We start from the raw sequence: 17,551 nt of genomic DNA, 5'->3' as shown, positions 1-17,551 counted from the left end.
CTGCTTTCCTTTTTTTTTCTGGAACGTGGAAACTCGAGTCGACTCCGGCTTCCCTTTTTGCGTTTCTTCGTGTTGTGTCTCCCTCTGCCTTCGCTATTCCCTCTTCACCACCATCACCACTGCCGCCACGTCCCAGCCTTTCATCTGCAGTGGCAGAGCCAGGTACTATCACAACAACAGCCCCACATACCGGTGAATCGACTCGGTTTCTTGCTTACTTTTGCCTGCTGTTAGGTGCAGACAGTCGTGTTGTCTCTCCCTCTCTTTTATTCTCGTTGTTGGTGGTGTTTTCCTTCTCGTTGTCGCTGCGCCTTCACGCGCCCTTCGCTGTTTCGGTGTTTCTCGCGTCACCTCCTCGGTCTTTGTGTGCGTTGTCGTGGTCTCCTTTCCTGTTATTACTATTACTATTATGTATTGTCTTCGGCATGCACCTTGTACGACTGTCATCATCCCCATCATCATAAAGGCTCGTCATCAGCCAGCCCCCCCCCTCCCTCATCATTTGCATCCTCAAGTAGCACGACACGCCTGGCGCCGATCACAGGCCAGCCAGCAAGCAGGCTAGCACGCAGAAGAGAGAAGCACAATCATCGCCCTCGAAGCGGGTGGAGGACGGATGATGCAGAAGCGTGGGGACAACATCATCGCCAACGCTACTCCCTTCGTGGCGAGGACGAAGACAAGCGGGGCCCAATCTGCTGTTTCGTCGTGTCCGTCACCTGGCGTTGCCGTGGGTACCAGTAGCTCCGCTGAGCACAAGAAAGAATGCGCAAGCAGTGCACCGAGCACCCTCGGCGCTGCAGCGTCGCCGCGTGTGTCGTCAGCTGACGCGTCAGCAATGCTGGTGACAGCGATAGCACGGTATGTGCAACATCGTCTCACAGTGCCCTCTGCCATCGACGACGCAGGTGCCGACGAGTTGCACTCGATCAAGAAGGGTGGCGCTAGAAGGAAGCGCTCATCCCCTTCAGTCAGCGGGGCGGCTTGCAGCGCGGCACTGCAGCGAGTCGGCGACAGTGATGGCGACGTGAACGCGGTTCACCTTGTCGCCTGCACGCAGCAGGTGGAGGCCCATCTGCTGCGCTGCCTCCTACACGTCGAGCTCACGCCAGGTCGGTTGCCCAATCAGCCTGAGGTCATTGGCGAGGCCCTCGGTACCCCCAGCACCACCACAGCAGCAGGAACGATGGAGGCGAGTCCGCAAGTACATAGAGCAGCGCGGCGTGTGGTAACGACGACGAACCAAGCCGCCAGCGCGGAAGGCGAACAGTCTCCGCCGCCCCGACACCCTGCCGCGTCGACAGTGGGTGACAAAAACAGCTGCAGGGGGAACACCGAGGCCCGTAGTCGCAGCCAGAGGAGTTCTATCGCCGCCGCCGCAGAGGCCTCCTCGTCTCCGCGTGTTCGTGCGTCCAGCGGCGGCATCAAGGCAAAGGAACTGTACTACACGTACACCAACCAGGGCATACCCCCATCCCAACCGCGCCCGCGCGGCGGCAACCGTGCCGCTGTCATATCAACGTCACCAACGCGCTTGCCAAGCCGCAGCAACAGCGCTGCGGCGAGAGATACCATGAAGGATGGAACTGTCACGTTGCCGCCTCCAGCGGATAATTCAGAAGGCGATCCTCCTGCGCACACCAGAGGGTGCTCCGCCTTTCCGTGTTCCCGTGGCGGTGCCGTCCGCCCGCTGCACCCAACCGAGATACGCGCTGCTCTGCGTTCGTGGCCGTCTCGCATCGCGCAGTACGTCCTCGCGACGACTTTCGCCGAGCAAGAACTGCGGAGCGCCGCGGCAAACGCAGGTGGTGGGGCCAACGACGATGCGCCTGCAGCGCATGGAGCCGCTAGAAGCGATGCGCCGGCGAGCCATGCACAAGAAGAGGGTAGTGCTTCTGCCACTGCGTCTTCCCGAGTTGGCGACGGCGCCGAGGAGGACGAGGACGAGGATGAGGCGGGCGTCGTCATCGACGTCCTTTTACGGCGTCTGTGCGATATGCTGCAACACACCCGTCTGGCTGCGGACATCGGCGATGCTGGTGCTGGACAGCCGCCCTCCATAGACTTCCCGTCGTTTGCACGCTTCTATCTCGCAGGCGGCGATGCAGGCAACATCGCCAGCGACAGTGATACCGATGAGCACGCGCCGAGTCAGCGCTTCGGAAAAGGTGGGGACGTTCATCTGTACCTCACGCAGCTTGCCCAAGTGCTCCTCCCCACCGTCACCCCGGGCGGTGCAAGTGCAAGTGGTTTCGCTTGGCAAGACGAAGCGGACTCGATAGAGGGGCTTGCGTTATCAGGGGACATCGCCACCGACATTGGAATGCTCCTGAAGCACACGCCCCTCATCACGGCACCAAGGCACCCTTCCGAGTTGCCTGCACGTACGCCGGCGCTCGGCATTGCCGACATCAACGCCACAACACCCCTCTTGACGGCAAGAGGCGCTCTATGGCGTGCGCTGCGCTCTCTGCTCAACTTCCCCCCTTCGTCCTCGCATAACCCCACGATGTGTACGACGCCTCTCGTCGTGGGACTTGTCCGCCGCTACACCTCTTGCCGACTCGACAGCAGAAGCAGCAGCAGAAGCGATGGTGACGGCGACGGTCTTCGTGTTCGCTTCCTTCCAGCGGCGGATCTTATCAGTCCCGCGGGGGTCACAACGACCGCCGCGGCCGCGCCTGCGTCCGACGACGGCCTGCGCAACCATCAAGACGCCCCGCACGACCCTCTCCGCACGCCTGTCTTCTACACCGCTGTTTTTCTCGAGGTGACCGGGGAGGACGTCCTCCACTCGACGGCCAACGACGAGGATGCAGTGACGCTGGAGGAAGAGTCCGCTTCCAAGGTGCGGTACGAGGCCGATGTGCCGGAAGTGTACCGTGATCGTCATCGCCGTCGCATGGAGGCCCAGAATCGCCGCGGCGTCCACTACAGCAGCAGCGCCACGCACGGAGGAAGTGCGGTACGAAGCGGTAGAAGCAACGTTAACGGCGATGCTGGCGCTTCGGCGTCGGCAACGAGCGGCCTCGAAGGCGCGACAGCGCTGTCGATTCGCGGCCGCTGTCTCTCACGTCGTGAGTGTGCGTTGTGGGAGAAGCTGCTGGCACTTGCGCACTTCGTGCACGTCTCCGGCACACCTGCAGAGGTGGAGACGACGGCTCGGTACGTCACGCTGGTCATTCGGCGCCGGCGCGGAGCACGCCAGCAGCCACAACGCGACCCACGGCAGACGTCCAGTGCCAGTGCGACACCAGTGTCGATTGCCGAGAGCGCCGCCTTGCCTTCCGTGCCGGCCTTCTTCTTTACGCTGACAGAGACCTCAGCGCTGCGGTCCGCCGCCGCTACGGCCGCCGAGGTCCGTCAGACACTCTTCTGCAACGACCATGACGACAGCGACGACCATGACGCAGTGCCTTTCGATGCTGCGCAAGGTGTTCTCACGAAAGCAGGCAGCGCTTCGTCGATTGCCGCTGCCGGTGGGCGATCACATTTCTTCGGAAGCTCTGGGCTTGGACTGCGAGCCCTGCTGGGCTGGGGCAAAGGTGCTGCCACAGCGCCGCCGGATCAGCCCGTCTCGCCAAGCTGCAGCCTACAAGACCGCAACACTGATAGCAGTATCCGGGCACGGCCGCGGCGTGAGGAGGGAGGGCCCCCGTGCCGTGCACCGCCCACAGAGCCGCCTCCCCCGGCAGTGCAGGACGAGTCGACAGAGGAGCTCATCATGGACTGGATGCACGACGCGCTGATCCCTCTGTTTTTCGAGACGACCGTATCCGGCAGCGTTGCGCCTCACCAAGGCTCAGCGGCGCCCGCCAAACCGTCGGAAGGCAAAGAGCGTGACGACAGCCATGACGATGAGTCCGCTGTTGCCGCCACGGCGGGACGTCGACGAGCGCCCTACCACTTGCGCAGCCAGCGCGTCTTGCTCGGTCGTGTGCAGGCGGTGACGCCGTCTATGGTGTACGGAAGCTTCACCACAACCGCAAGCAGCGCCACGGTGGCGCTGGCATGTGGCACGGATGCAGCCATGGAGGCCGTGGTGCGGGACAGCATGTTTGACGCTAATCTTCTCCCCTACTTGCTACTGAACCAGCTCTTCTTTGCAGCCGATGGCTCTTCGGTGAATGCGGCGCACGACACGTTCAGCTCGCCACCCCCGCGGGCTCGTTCAGCCCCGGTGCCTGAGCAGACACCCGAGCACCCGCGCTCAGCAGCGGCGGGGCAGCAGCCGTCGCAGCAGGCAACTATCCAATCACACGGACTGCGCCCGATACACTCTTTGCCGGCGTCAGCGACAGCAGCGGCGTCAGCGCACTCGCCGAATGCACACGGTCGTCGTGTTAGTTTTCTGGAAGATGCCTCGATTTCTACACCGCTGCGGCTGGACGCCAGACTCCCCGTCGCGGAGAGTGGGGTTGGATCGCCGCTGCTGCGGCAGTCGCCCAACTTTCCGAGCGCCACCTCGCCCGAGCGGTCCTCCTCTATCGCCGGATCACCACGCAGCATCCTCAAGTCAGGGAGGCGGTACAAGCGGGAGAAGCTCATCCGCAGCAGCGCGCCTGCCGCGTCCGTCGTGCCTTTTCGAAGTCTCTTCCTGTGGCGCTTGCTGGCGGCCGAGGTGCTGGGCAGTGGCGGTCGGGCCCACGACGCTTCGAAGCAGGAGCAGCAGCAGCAAGGTCTTGGTAATATTAGCGCTGTGTCCGCCACTCTGTGCACCACCTCGGTGGCCTACCTACGCTACACGCAAGCGCTGGCCGTGCGCGTCGCCTCGGACGTGGCGACAGCGGTACTGCTTGCCGGTCTGCTGGCGGAGCAGTACGCCTGCTACCGACAGCTGCGAGGCCATGATAATCAGACGCACCGAGATGGCAGCTCAGCCGTCACGGAGCGCGATCACAGCAGCATCCATTGCGGTGCGGCAGGCAGTGAGAAGAAGCACAACTCAAGCGGCACCCCAGCGGAGGTGAACGCCGAAGCGGCGCGGTGGGGCGCGCTGCGGTGCGACGACCTTCTACCCTTGGCCAACGGCGCTGCACTGGCGTTTGTACGAGCAGCCCTTGCCCCAATGCTGTGCTACGACGACGGCGCCCCTGCGCATCTGGCCGGCATTATCGCGGAGGTGGAGAGTGGTGTGGGCTTCAGCGATGCATGTGACGAGGACGAGTGCAAGTGCGAGCGGCGCGACGACCCCGACAGCGACCAGAGCAGTGCGAGTGCCACGTCCTACGTAGACGGCCACCGAGGGCGACGCGACGTTAGCAAAGATGGCGCGACACCTCATCACAGACGCACTTCCGCGCCGTCCGCCATCTCCCTCCTCTCCCCTAGCCTTCCCGCCGATGTTCTGAATCGCCTGCAGACGCTGTCTGTGGTGTGCTTGTTGCATATACGGCAGGAAGTGCTCGAGAGCATCACGCGGCCGTTGGATGTAGTGATGCGTCGCTTGACATGGGCGCTGGCAAGACTCCACCTGCATGCTCTCTGCCGGCCTCTTGATGATTTTCTGCGTCGTGGCAGCGCCACGGCGCTCCTGCGCGACGCCGATGGCAGTGCGCAGGGAGTGCACACAGAGCATCAGTTTTGGCAGCTTGTACGCGAGGTGCTTGACATGTACGGGGAGTGCCTCATGCTGCCCCATCTGCTTGACGCCGCCGCACCGCTGTTGGCGACGGTGCCGGCAGCCTCTACGGAAGATAGAGTGGTGGCGTCGGAAGCAGCAGTGAACAGACACGAAGGCGGTAGCAAGGCAGGCGCGCGCGCGCACGATGAGGAGTCGTCTGGTGTGTCGTCAGAAGAGGGGGATGTCATCTCACCGCTCACGCCATACCAAGAGAGCGCGCCACCTCTGTCCTTCACTGCAGCGGTGCCTCTGACGACGAGAATAGGTGCGGCTATTCCGAAGCTCCGGCTGCCACGAGAGCAGCAAGACCAGCAGCAGCAGCAGCCTGTCGTCCGCAGCGCGCGGCGGGGCGGTGTCGGCTTTGTGCCCTTGTCCTTCGTTAACGCGAGCTTCGATCCGGCCCACTCATCCTCCCTCTTGCCCGCGCAGCGCGCCGTCCTCCAGCCCACGCCCGCGCGGTGGTCTGTGGCCCGCGCCCTCGGCGGCTGGAGCGCCGACTCCGTCGACCCGGCCGACTCGTACGACTTGCAAAGTTTTGCCTTCGACGGGCGAGCGATGCGTCTGACAGGTGATGCCGCCCAAGGCGCCGGCTGCCGCCGCCGCAGCGCATTGGACGGTGCCACAAACGACTTCGTCAAAGCAGCCACCTCAGCCTTGGGGCTGCAGCGGTCGCCACCATTATTCGCGAGTCTGTGCACCGACGGCACCATGCTCGGCTCACAGGCGTGTGTGCCGCTGGCTGCAGGCACAGGGACCGACATGGCCACGACCGCGCCAGTGCTGGGCAACTGCTTCAGTGGAAACAGAAGCAGCGGCAACGCCACCAGCGCGGTTGCCTCCAACAGTCGCGGCTGCCAGCTGGCCTCCAAGCAAGGCTTTGAAGCCGCGCTGGAGCTTCATCACGACTGTGCCAGCGACGCGTCATGTGACGTCGACGCAGCATTACCAGTGCGCCTGCTCCACTCGCCACCAAGGGCGATGGATGTCCCTGCGTTCGCCGCGTCGGACACAGCCGAGAGTAGACACCTGGGGCGGTCGCCGTCAGGAATCTTCGACTTCATCGCTGTGGCAACCCCGCTTTGTGTCGCCACCGCCGCCGAAAGCGCCGCCGCTGACTACGAAGGGTCGCCACTGTGTGTCATCTCGTCCGGGAGCGACGCGTCTAAGCGGCGAGTGCAGCAAGCGCAGATTTCATCGCACGGGTCGAGCTTTCTCACGCCCATCTTCGCCGTCCCCCTCCTGCGCCGCCTGCAAACGGCGGTGTCGAACAAGAGTGCAAGGGATGGGGAGGACGCGGAGGAGGGTGAGGAGAGGCAGCCACGACAGTCTCCACGGCCGACGCAGCAGCAGCCTCAGCGGATGACCCACCAAAGGCACACTTCCCTGGTGGGGGCCCGCGAAAGCGGCGATGCGGTGACGGGATCGACCGCACGGACCGCCGGAGAGTCGCCGCTTTCACCCAAGGGGGGCGCCGAAGTCGCCGCGATGGCGTCAGGGACATCGGTGAAGCGTCTTGTGGTGCATGTGGGCCGCGGCGTTGCCGTTGAGAGTCCGCTGCTGAGCCCTTTTGTCACCGAGGCGAAGCACATGATGGTGGAGGCGCTGCTGCTGCGCTGGGTGCTGCCGTGGTGGGCTCAGCGCACACTCGACATGGAGCAGAAGGTGGCGAAGAAGAGAAGGAAGGGACGTGATGACGCACGTGCAGGCGACGCAACAGCCACAGACTGTGAAGCTGCGCCGAACGGGCCCGCCCAGCCTCTCGTCCAGAGAGGCTGCAGCGTCAGTCCGCCCACAACCAGATCGACCGTCTCCACAGCTCCCGCTGCCAGCCGCGAGCGCCGAGACTGGTCAGCCAGGGCGGTGCCATCGGCGGCGACGTCTCAGTTGACGAAGCAGATGGCAGAACTGCAACGCGAAAACGCAGAGCTGCACGGTCGCCTTCGCAGCACGCAGCGCTTGCTTGGAGACATTCATCAAACATGCAGTGTACTGCGCATGGCTGCTCGACAGTATGAGCAGGCCATAGCACTTCAGGAGGAGGAGAAAGCACCGACGGCGGCGGAACCCACGACAGCTGCGCCGGATAGTAGCTTGTTCCTTGCGGGTGGTGCTGACACCTTGGCCTCACCGCAGCAGCTGGACTTAATCTCCCCATCGCCGCTTTCCTCGACGCCGCAGGTCGTACCTGGAAAGGGTGACGTGGGCGTGGGGAGCCCACACGGCGACGCAGCACCGGAGAAGATGATGGCGACCGACTCTGCGGCCTCCCCGCTCGAGAGCTTCTCGGTCACCTTGCCGCTTGCCGATAGTATTTCGCCGCAGCTCCTGTACTTTGCACAAACCGAGGAGGGCCGCGAGCGAGTCGCGGAGCTGTGCCAGCGCATCATTGTGCTGCTCAGTGGCGCTGCTAACGTAGAAGACAGCAAAGACAACGCAAAGAGTCTGCCGCCCTCGGCAATCGCACATGACAGTGACCTGCCTTCCCGACTCCCGTCGTCCACGTCTGCGCTGGCTACGTCGCGCTCTTTCCTGTTGCACTCTCTCAGCCAAGGCATGCAGGGCTCACAATGCTTGTCGCCACCGGAGACGACGTCGGTGGAGCTGGCTGCCACTGCCGTGTTGTGCAGTGACTGCAGCGTACGGCGCCGGCACTCCGTCGTCAGCCACGGGCCGTCGCAGCTGTTCTCGCCGTTGGAGCCGCAGTCCTTCCGCCGCACCAGCACCGCCCTCACCCTCATGTCCCTTGCGCCTGCTGGGGCGCTGGCCATGAGCAACACGATCGCCGCTGAGACACCTTGCTCGACGCCGACGCCGATTGCCGTGCTGATTCTTGGGGCCTCGAGTGACCCCAGCACTGGAAGCTCGCCGGCGCGGCTCTCTCGGCAGAGCTCCTTGCAGCAGCAGCAGCAGCAGCAGCACGTGCCTCCGCTTCGGCCGTCGTCCTCCTCTGTGCAATCATCACCACCGTCGGTAGCGTCGCAGCATGTCGCCGACGCGGTCTTCAGCAGCGCAGACGTGGATGTGCAAAGGACTATACTGTCAGCCTATCCAGCAGCGGCGCCGTCGCATGCTTCATCCGTGCCGCTCACCCCAAAGGATACATCACCGCTCCCTCGGAGAGCTCCTCTGTGGAATCAGGCGACGCCAGTGGCACCGCAATTGGAACTGGAAGCGGTAGTAGCGTCGTCTCCGTGTTCTACCACGCCCATGGTGTGGTTGACACAGGTGCGACACGCGCCGCTGCAGCAGCACAGTGGTTCAGCCGATGGCGTGGAGACATACGCACACACGTCGGATGAACAGCAGCACAGCAGGGCGAGCGGTTTTGCGGCGCCCAGCGCGGACTCGGGCTTGCACGGCACGCAAGTGGTGACGCCCTACCACGATCGCCGCCAACACCACGGCAGACACAGCGAAAACGGCGACGGCAACGGCGACGACCGCCAAGCGCCGCCTTCGACGCTTTCCTCACCATCAGTGCGCTCGCCACACTTGGCGCGGCAAACGTCCTCCATTGCGGAGTCACGAGGATCCGCAGCGTTGTCCTCCTCGATGCCGCCACCGCTGTCGTCGCCATCGCCATCATCGTCGAAGATGTTCTCTGGGGCGTCCTCCGAGCCGTCCTTCGAGGTGCGCAGTCGGTTCTACGAGAATGGGTCGGCGGTCACAGCGGCCATCGTGCACAGCGGCACTCCGCATGCCGTTCTCATCCGCGAGGACGACTCTGACATGCAAGACAGTGCCATCGCCGACGCGGCGGCGACGACGGCGGCAGCGGCAGATGCAGAGGTGGCGAGGAGCAATAGCGGCTTCGAAGCACCCAAAGATGAGGAAGATGACGTGGCTGGGTCCGTTGCTATGGCGGTGGGTGGTGCGAAACTCACAGGGAAGCACGTTGAAGTCGCGGAGGACGCGTCGCATGCTGATCATGAAGACAACCTGTCGGAGCAGCCGGCCGTGCTGCAGCAGACGGGTAAGGCGCCGGACTTGCAGCGGTCCCTTTGCGACATCTCCTTGCCGCTCCCCCGAATGCTGCCGGCTGCCCCACTCCCGCAGCCGTCGTGCCGGCGACCGCCGGCATCGCTAGCATTTCGCCGATCTCCTGAGGGCACCCTTTCCACAAGCTCTGTCACTCGTCGCATGTCTGTCGGGACTCCGTCGTCGTCCATCTCCTCCTCTTCCTCTCCTCCGCCGACGGTGCAACGCACCAACTCTGACGTGGCCACGCACGGTGAGCGGCACGTCACCGCCAGCGATGACGAAACAGAGCACGTGAGCCACGAGAGTGACGGTGCAAGCTGTTGCGACAGCGTCTTGCCTGTCCAGCGTGCCATTGCCAGCAATGCTGACGAAGCGGGTGATGCGGCAGGGCAGGAGCCGATCTCGATTAAAGCGGCGGTACTGCCAACGCGTCGGCCTTCCTTGCCGACGCGTGAGGACGCCAACGGTAGCAGCCCTGCGTCGGCGTCATCGATTGAAAGGGAGCAGGCAGCCCTGCATGTACGGACCGCAGCCACGGCGTCGTCATCGCCGTGGCGGGAGCGGGCACCGGTGCGGAACAGCGAGGCCGCCGTAACAGCATTGGCAGATTTGCAGCAACGCCTCTCCGGCTCGAACAGCGCCGTGGTTGAGCTGCGTCAGCAGCTGCAGCAGGTGGAGCAGGAGCTGCACGAGAAGGCAAAAGCCATGGCATGTCTCACGGAGCAGCTCGCAGCTACCGAGGCAGCGCTGGGTGCCGCCCGGCATGCAGCGACTGTGGCGGAGGAGAAGGCGCAGCAGCAACAACAGAGACTTTCCACGCCGTCGCCACCGCCGCCGCCGCGTGCGACTGTGGCCACCAGCACCGAGAAGCTGTTGCTCTCGCCCTCAGCGTTCTCCACGCTGTCGGGCAAAGAAAGGGCGAAAGAGGTAGATAGTAGAAGCCTCACCAGCACTCCTGCCGCAGCATTGGTAGAGACGGTTGTTGGCGAGTCTAAAGCTGCCGCCGCACCTGTCGCATCTGTTCCTGCTGCAACTCCGCCTCCGTCCTCAGCGGATTCATCGCCGTCGTCGCTGCGCACGCAGCCTCTGCGCCGCGTTCACGAGCTCGAGGATGAGCTGCGCAACGCCAATTTCCGCATGGGCCAGTGGCGAGCCCTGCTCGACGCCGAACGGCACGCCCACGTGGTGCAGGTGGACCAGCTCACGCAGCGGCTAGAGAGCGAGCAGCGACGAAGCGCACGTGCGAGTCGCAGCCGAAGTCGCAGCCTCTCGCCGCTTTCCAGCGGCACTGGGCCCTTGCCGTGCGTAGAGCGCTCTGCGCGGGATGAAGCCAGAGCAGCGCCACCACCAGCGCCGCCGCCGTCACTCGAGTCCTTTCCTCCTCCAGCGGCGGAGGTGCCCCGGCTCAACTTGACCACCGGCGACGGTGAACTACCACCTGCCTCACCGAGAGAGCAGCAACGCATCAACACCCTTATGGAGCAGCTGCATGTCGTCGAAGCGCACGCGGCAGAGGAGCACGCCCAGCGCGTGGCAGCCGAGGACGGTATCAGAGTCCTTGAGCGTGAGCGGCGTGTGCTTCGGGAGCAGCTGGAGGCGCTAGAGAACGAGCGGGCTATAGCGCAAGTGCAGCAGCGGCAGAAAGAGCACGACTCGGATCAGCGTGAAGAGGCCCTCCGTCGAGAATTAGAGTCGCACATGCAGACACTCACTGCCATGCACGCGGCACAGGCAGCCAGCGAAGAGTTGCAGAGGCACTTGAAGGGGGAGCTCGATGCCGAGCGCCGCGCTCGAGCAGCAGCAGCAGCCGACTCAGCAGCCGCATATATGGCTACACAGGATCGCCTTATGCGTGACGGTGAAGAGGCTCAGCAGCAGTTGCGTTGTGAGCGCGACAGGGCCCTTCAGCGAGAGAAGGAAGCACTGGCGCACGCCGCAGCTGAGGCGCAGGCCGCGCAGTTGCAAATCGCCGCCTTGCGACAGCGCATCGAGTCCACGACGGACCAGCTACGCACTGCGGAGGCAGACAGCAGGGAACACCGGCACCGATGCATCATCGCCGAGACGCAAGCGGCAGCGCGGGAGTCGGCTCAAAAAGCGCTGACGGATCGAGTGTTGGTGCTAGAGGAAGAGCTATCCAGCGCCCGCGCTGCTCACAAACAGTGGCAACAGGACGCCGATGAGCGCGAACGCGCCTTGCGCCGCGAGTACGAGGAGGCCGCCGCGGACGCCGGCGCTGCGATGGAGGCACAGCGCCGGGCAAGCAGCGAGCGGCTGCAGCGCTCCGAGGACGAGCTGCACGCCATGCAACGTGCGCAAGCAGTCAGGGCCGAAGGGCACAGGACCGCTTTGGAAGAAGTCACTCGCAAGCTTGCGGACGCTGAGCAGGCCGCCCATCTTGCGCTGGATGATCTGCGCCGCGAGCGGGAGACTCACGAGCGCACGACCGCCGCTCTGCAGGAGGCTCAGTCGGAGAAGGAGGAGCTGCACCGGCGTTTCGAGGCCGTACTGGAAAGGCTACATCTCGCGGAGCTCGGCGCGGATGAGCACTCCCGACAACGAGACCGCATAGAAACGTTGAAAGTGGAGCTGGAGGCAGCGCGTGCACAACAGCAAGAAGCTGTGGAGAAGGCTGAGGATGCTCTCCGTCGAGAGGCAGAGACACATATGCGCACCATAGCCACGTTACAGGAGGGCAGGTCTGCCCATGATGAGCTTCGGCGGCGCTTAGAGGAAGAGTTGCAGTCCGAGAAGTTGGCGCGAGCCGCCGACACAGCAGCACACAAGGCGGCGCTTGTGAGTGCTCAAGGTCAAGTAAGCCGAGCTGAGCAGCGAGCTCAAGACATTGCCGATGCTCTTCGACGCGAGGAGCAGGCGCATGCACGCACGCTTGCCGCGATGCAGGCCGCGGAGGAGGCCAACAGGCAGCTCCTGCGCGCGCGGGCAGCTCAGGAGGCGCACGCACAGCAACGCGCCCGAAGCTGGTTGTCAGCGCGCGAGACGTGCTTATTGAAGTGGATGGAAGCAAAGACACAGCTGATGGTGGGCGCGTGTAGCATCATCGGCGCGGTGCGGCAGCCGCAGCAGACACCCTCACGGGTGTCCCCGTCGCCAACTGCTGCCGGCACCCCTACGGTGGGGTCGGAACGAAAAAACGAGAGAAGAAGCCGAGGCCGGGAAAAGCGTCACGGTCAACCCCCTGCGCCGGACGCCGTTGCCCCCGTGCAGGCCGCGAGTGCTGGGCCACGAGCACAACCGGAGATGGTGGTCGTCTCTGTCGACGACCCGCTAGGGCTGCGCTATGAGCTGCAGCGCAAGGCGCGCCACATCGCCAGCCTTGAGGAACGCGTTCACCAGCTTGAAGAGGTGCACGCAGCGGACCAGCAGGTGGTATCGACCCTGCAGAAGCTTGTGGCGCAAGAAGAAATGTGCAACGGGAACGGGATCGCAGCCGCCGCACGTCTGCCCCAACCTCCGCCTCCACTGCCCATGGCCACGGCGTCGTGGTCATCCCGGTCCCCACTGCGAACGCCATCGCGGGCGTGGCAGGCACGCGACCCGACGCTGCTGGAAGGCTACAGAAGCCCCATTGCCCTCCTGTGGGACCCCCACCCCGGCAGCCACAGCAGCGCGGCAAGTCCGCCAGGCACCACGGAGCGAAAGCGGCTGACGCCCAACGAGTACCGGCAGCGCTACACCTCGCTTTAAGGGCGTCCTGCGCACCCTTTCGCGTGCCGCCATGTTTCCTGAGAAAGGCGGCACTGGCAAGGGAAGAAGGGAAACGGCGAGGTGCCGGCGCAGCACGAAGTGAGCACGCGTGCCGTCACACTTGAAACTCTCTTCAACCCTCTCTCTCTCTGTCGATGTGTTTTGCCAGTGGGAGCACTCGCTCTCTCCATAGCAGTGTTGCTCCGTCGACCGACCAAGCATTGTGGAGGAGAAGTGCACTCCAGAAGGCTCCCTCCCTTCCTCTTTTCTCTCGGGCTGTGCGTCCGCCCCGAACACTCATGACCACCCGCCACGCACGCACTTTAGCGCCGGGAGGGGTGGCGTGTCTTTCATGCCTGCGCATATCGCCCGTCATTCATCTGACCACTGCAGGTCGAAACTGCTCCGTCATCCCCACACCTTGTCTCCTCGCCGGATTGTTTCTTCTCTTTATCCGAATAAGTGACGCAAAACGCACGCGGCTCGTGTGGCGCTGTCTCCGTTGCGCCCCACACACGACCGCATCACGCACCCCGGGCGGCTGTACCTCGTCAACACTGTGGATGGAGCGCACGCTTGGGCTAAGTCTCCGCGCGCGCGCCCCCCCCCCACTATTTGATTTGTTGTCCTTTGCTCCTTCCCTCCCTAGTCAAGTCGGCCATGTTGCGATCTGCCAACCCCACGATCGCCAAGGCGCTGCAGCCCCTCATCGAGGGGCCCAAGTTTGCTATCGTGTACTGCGGCAATCACCAGTACAAGATCAGCCCCGGCGACGTCATCGCTGTTCAGCGTCTGCGCGCGCCCATTGGGAGCCGAATAGCGCTCAAGAAGGTGCTCATGGTCGGCGGACCGCGTTTTACCGCCGTTGGCCGGCCGCTGCTGGAGCACGTGCGGGTGACCGCGGACGTTGAAGAACAGAAGCGTATGCGCAATGTGGTGTCGCTCTTCTCCACGCCAGGGCGCCGACGCTTGCGATGGGTGGACGCGCAGCACGCGGCTACAATACTGCGCATCCGTGAGGTGGTCTACGAGCCGACGGTGTTAGGCGAGCTCGACAAGTACGACGGTGTACTGCTGAAGGACTTCCACGCAGACAGGCACCCGAACCCGGTCTTCACGGCCAATGATGGCTACGACTTGTACTACCCAAAGGACTGGGATAAGGTGGAAGGGGCCTCAGCTTTTCTAGAGATGATGGAGGCCCCTCAGACGGAGAAGTAGCCCCGACAGGTGTGCGTGCGTGCGTACGCACGACCCCTCTCCCTTCCTCCTCCTTCTTCCCCTCCTTCCCTAACGTCGACGTACCGGGGCTGGCGAATGATGCAGACGTGCATTTCTGTTGTTGATGTTGTTGTGTCGTTTCCGATGTGTCTGCGTGTCTGTGAATGCCTCGAATGCTGCCCTTGATGTGGTGAAGGACGGCGGCACCCATTTCTGGAGCCGTCGAATGCGGGCATGTTTTGTTGTTGTGCATCGCTGCACCGGCGTTGGGTGGTCCGCAGCATCACCGCCTGACGAGCTCGTTATGCGGGTATGCTCGCCCTTAACGCTGTCGGGGAGGGGCGGATGTCCTCCACCATGTCGTGCCTTTCCATAACAAAGGAGATCGAACAAGACGTGCAAGAAAGACGGAAGAGCGAGAGCACGCGCTAGCGGTCGTGGGCGCATGACAACTTCACTGGCGGCGCAGCGTCTCTTTTCGCCTACAACAGTGTGCGGTTTTTTTTTTGACTTTCAAGGTGCCCAGGACATGTACCCCGCCTTGGCTACGGATGTATGCATATCTGTGTGTGAGTGTGTGTGCAGGTGATGACGGTCAGAACTCGCGTCTTTGACTGTCCCTTCTCTCTCGTTGTACCTTTACTGTCTCTCTTCTTCTATCCTCCCTCCTCGGGTCTTACCACGACCCCTCATGGCACACACGCTCCTGATGCTGGAGTTCGGGTGTCTGCATGCGTGGAGTGTGTGTGTGTGTGTGTCCCGCCAGCTCTGCATCCCCTCCCTTGCTGCACGCTCGAATCTGTAACGTGTCTTCCCCTTCTCCTCTGTTTTCGCCAGACGTTGACGAGTGCGACTGGTTGGTGCCTTCCTCCAAGCTCTGGGCCCGATGGCTGCTTGGAAGACCTCATCAAGTGCGGCGAGGGTCAGGAGACACCGGCGCAGCGGTCACGTTTTGCTGCGTGTTCTGGAGGTAGCACTGATGCTGGCGCTCCTGCTTCCCGCGACGTGCTCCAGCGCCTCACTCGCAGCGAAGGCGGTGGACGATCATCCTGTCACGGCGCATGAGGACACGCACGTTCGGTCAGCACGGTTGGCGAGCGCAGCGGTAAAAGCGGCGTTGGATGTGAAGGAATTGAACGCGCATGCGCTGCGCAGACAGATGGTGCGCGAGATGAACGAGCAGAAGTGGTACCTCCTCGACGGCGATCAGCTGATCCCTAGAGACGGCAAGAAGATCGCACACCCGCGCCCGCGGCGCTTCGCACCGCTAACGGAGGCCCGTGAGGAAACCCTCGAGTGCGGGTCGTCATCGCCACGAGGAGCACAGTCCCGCGTCCACCCGGGTCTGAATTCAACACCGGCTGGTGACCATCATCGTGGCCACGCCACTGTTCACGCGCCACAGAACGCAGCTCTCCTGAAGAAGCGCCACTGTCGTACCGAACGCTGTACACCAGCAGCCACCACGTCGCCCCAGAAACGCAAGGCAATGGCAGACGGAGCCGTTGACAATGCGGCCGCAACATACGCTGGCGCGGAGCCGCCCCGCATCCCTCTCGACTCCCTCCGTCTTGTGATCCGCTTCGAGGAGGAGGCTGTCGCCGAGGACAAGGTCGAAGGCCACGAGCACGGCGTCGGCACGCATGCCTCGCGGCAGCGTAGGGCGCCGCATTACAGCCGGCGGTCGCGGGAGCATTCGGCTCATGGTCACAGTAGAGGTGGCCTGCACGGGCGCAGGCGCGCTGGCCACAGCCATGTGCACCGCGGTCACGGTTTATCGGTGCTCCTAAGACAGCCAGAACAAGGTGTGCGCAGCCTAGCCGCGGCACCGCAGCCGGTCATTGAAGTAGCGGATGCGGAGCACGACGCCATCGAGCGTCGCAGCGATGGCGTCGCCGCCGCGGTGCTCGTGTCCGCTGATGTCAAAAGTGTCACATCGACGACGCTGTCAGAAGAAGATCTGCGGCGTCGCTGCCTCATGGCTAACAGCCGGGACTCGAAGGCGGCTCTCATGAGGGCGCTGCAGGAGGGCAGGTTGCGCGAAGACTGCCTGATCGTGGCCGCCGAAGTAGGCAACGACATCCCGAGTAACGAGAACAGTGCGAGGGGAGCCGTGGCGATGATGTCCCTGTTTGTGTCGACCCTCTTTGGAGCTTTTCTCTTCGCCTTCTGATTCAACGGCGGAATGCCGGGCAGAGGCGGTGAGGGGAGGGAGGAGGGGGAGGGCGTGCGCTCATCTCTGCATTCTTCAGCATGCATAGGTATATCCGTCTGTGCGTGGCTGTGCGTGCCTGTCTGCGCGTCCCAGAGGTGGGTGATGTGCTTATCGCCCTCTGCCCTTTTCGGCTCCCATCCCCAGTATGTCGAATCCTCGCCCGGCAAGCACCATGGCATCTGTGCCTCTTTGCGTGATGGGAATGTCCCTCTTCTCGCGTGTGTCTTTTCTCCCTCTTCCGTGGCGATGATGCCGGCCACCTCACCCCGCAATATCACGCGGCCCAGTGCCCTCCCCTCCTCTTCCCACTCGCTATGGGGCAAGCCAGGTAGCCTGCAGCCTACCCCTCGGGCACGGCTGGCGGAGTCTCAGTGCCCGGCGGACAGGCCTGGACTGGCGCTGTGCCGAAGGAGACGTGCGGTCATGGGCATGCTTTCCCCAGCGGCGTTTCTGCGTTCGCTGCGTTGCAGCGATGATGCCGGGCGCGATCCTGGACTGAGCCTGCGCTGCATGCGGTGGAATGGCAATGAGCTCAACGACGCCCCACAGCGCTGATTGGCCTGGTGCCTTGGCGTAGCCGCAGTGCAGCCGGGCCAGGGCGAACTACGGCTGTGCATCCGCAATCTTTGCTGTCATGCTCATGGCAGAGCGGGCACGCTGAAAGGAAAAAAAAAAACATTTTTTGGTTCTCTGTGATTACATGTCTATGTGTATGTGTGTTACCCCCCCCCCTCCCTTGTTCTTCCATCTTTCATTGCACGCCCCGCTGATGCTGTGTGTGAAGAGCGGCAAGACGGCAGCAG

The 17,551-nt window shown here is 63.4% G+C and overlaps 3 protein-coding genes across 3 annotated transcripts; all 3 read left to right on the top strand.

Annotated features, from left to right (window-relative positions):
* Positions 1–565: 565 nt before the first annotated feature.
* LINJ_14_0850 (conserved hypothetical protein) lies at positions 566–13,312 on the top strand (the record flags this gene model as incomplete). The annotated part of the gene is made up of 1 exon (XM_001464227.2): positions 566–13,312. A coding segment is annotated over one exon (12,747 nt), but the record flags the coding sequence as incomplete, so codon positions are not given.
* A 660-nt stretch (positions 13,313–13,972) lies between these two features.
* On the top strand, positions 13,973–14,533 carry LINJ_14_0840 (conserved hypothetical protein; the record flags this gene model as incomplete). The annotated part of the gene is made up of 1 exon (XM_001464226.1): positions 13,973–14,533. The coding sequence occupies one exon, from the start codon at positions 13,973–13,975 to the stop codon at positions 14,531–14,533; it is 561 nt and encodes a 186-aa protein (XP_001464263.1).
* Positions 14,534–15,512: 979 nt separating this feature from the next.
* Positions 15,513–16,706, top strand: LINJ_14_0830 (hypothetical protein, unknown function; the record flags this gene model as incomplete). The annotated part of the gene is made up of 1 exon (XM_001464225.1): positions 15,513–16,706. The coding sequence occupies one exon, from the start codon at positions 15,513–15,515 to the stop codon at positions 16,704–16,706; it is 1,194 nt and encodes a 397-aa protein (XP_001464262.1).
* Positions 16,707–17,551: the final 845 nt, after the last annotated feature.

The sequence above is a fragment of the Leishmania infantum genome, chromosome 14 (genome assembly GCF_000002875.2).
Source record: "Leishmania infantum JPCM5 genome chromosome 14".
In the NCBI taxonomy this organism is placed as follows: domain Eukaryota; phylum Euglenozoa; class Kinetoplastea; order Trypanosomatida; family Trypanosomatidae; genus Leishmania; species Leishmania infantum.
Note: the sequence above shows the minus strand (reverse complement) of the source record. Positions and strands in the feature narration are given on the sequence as shown.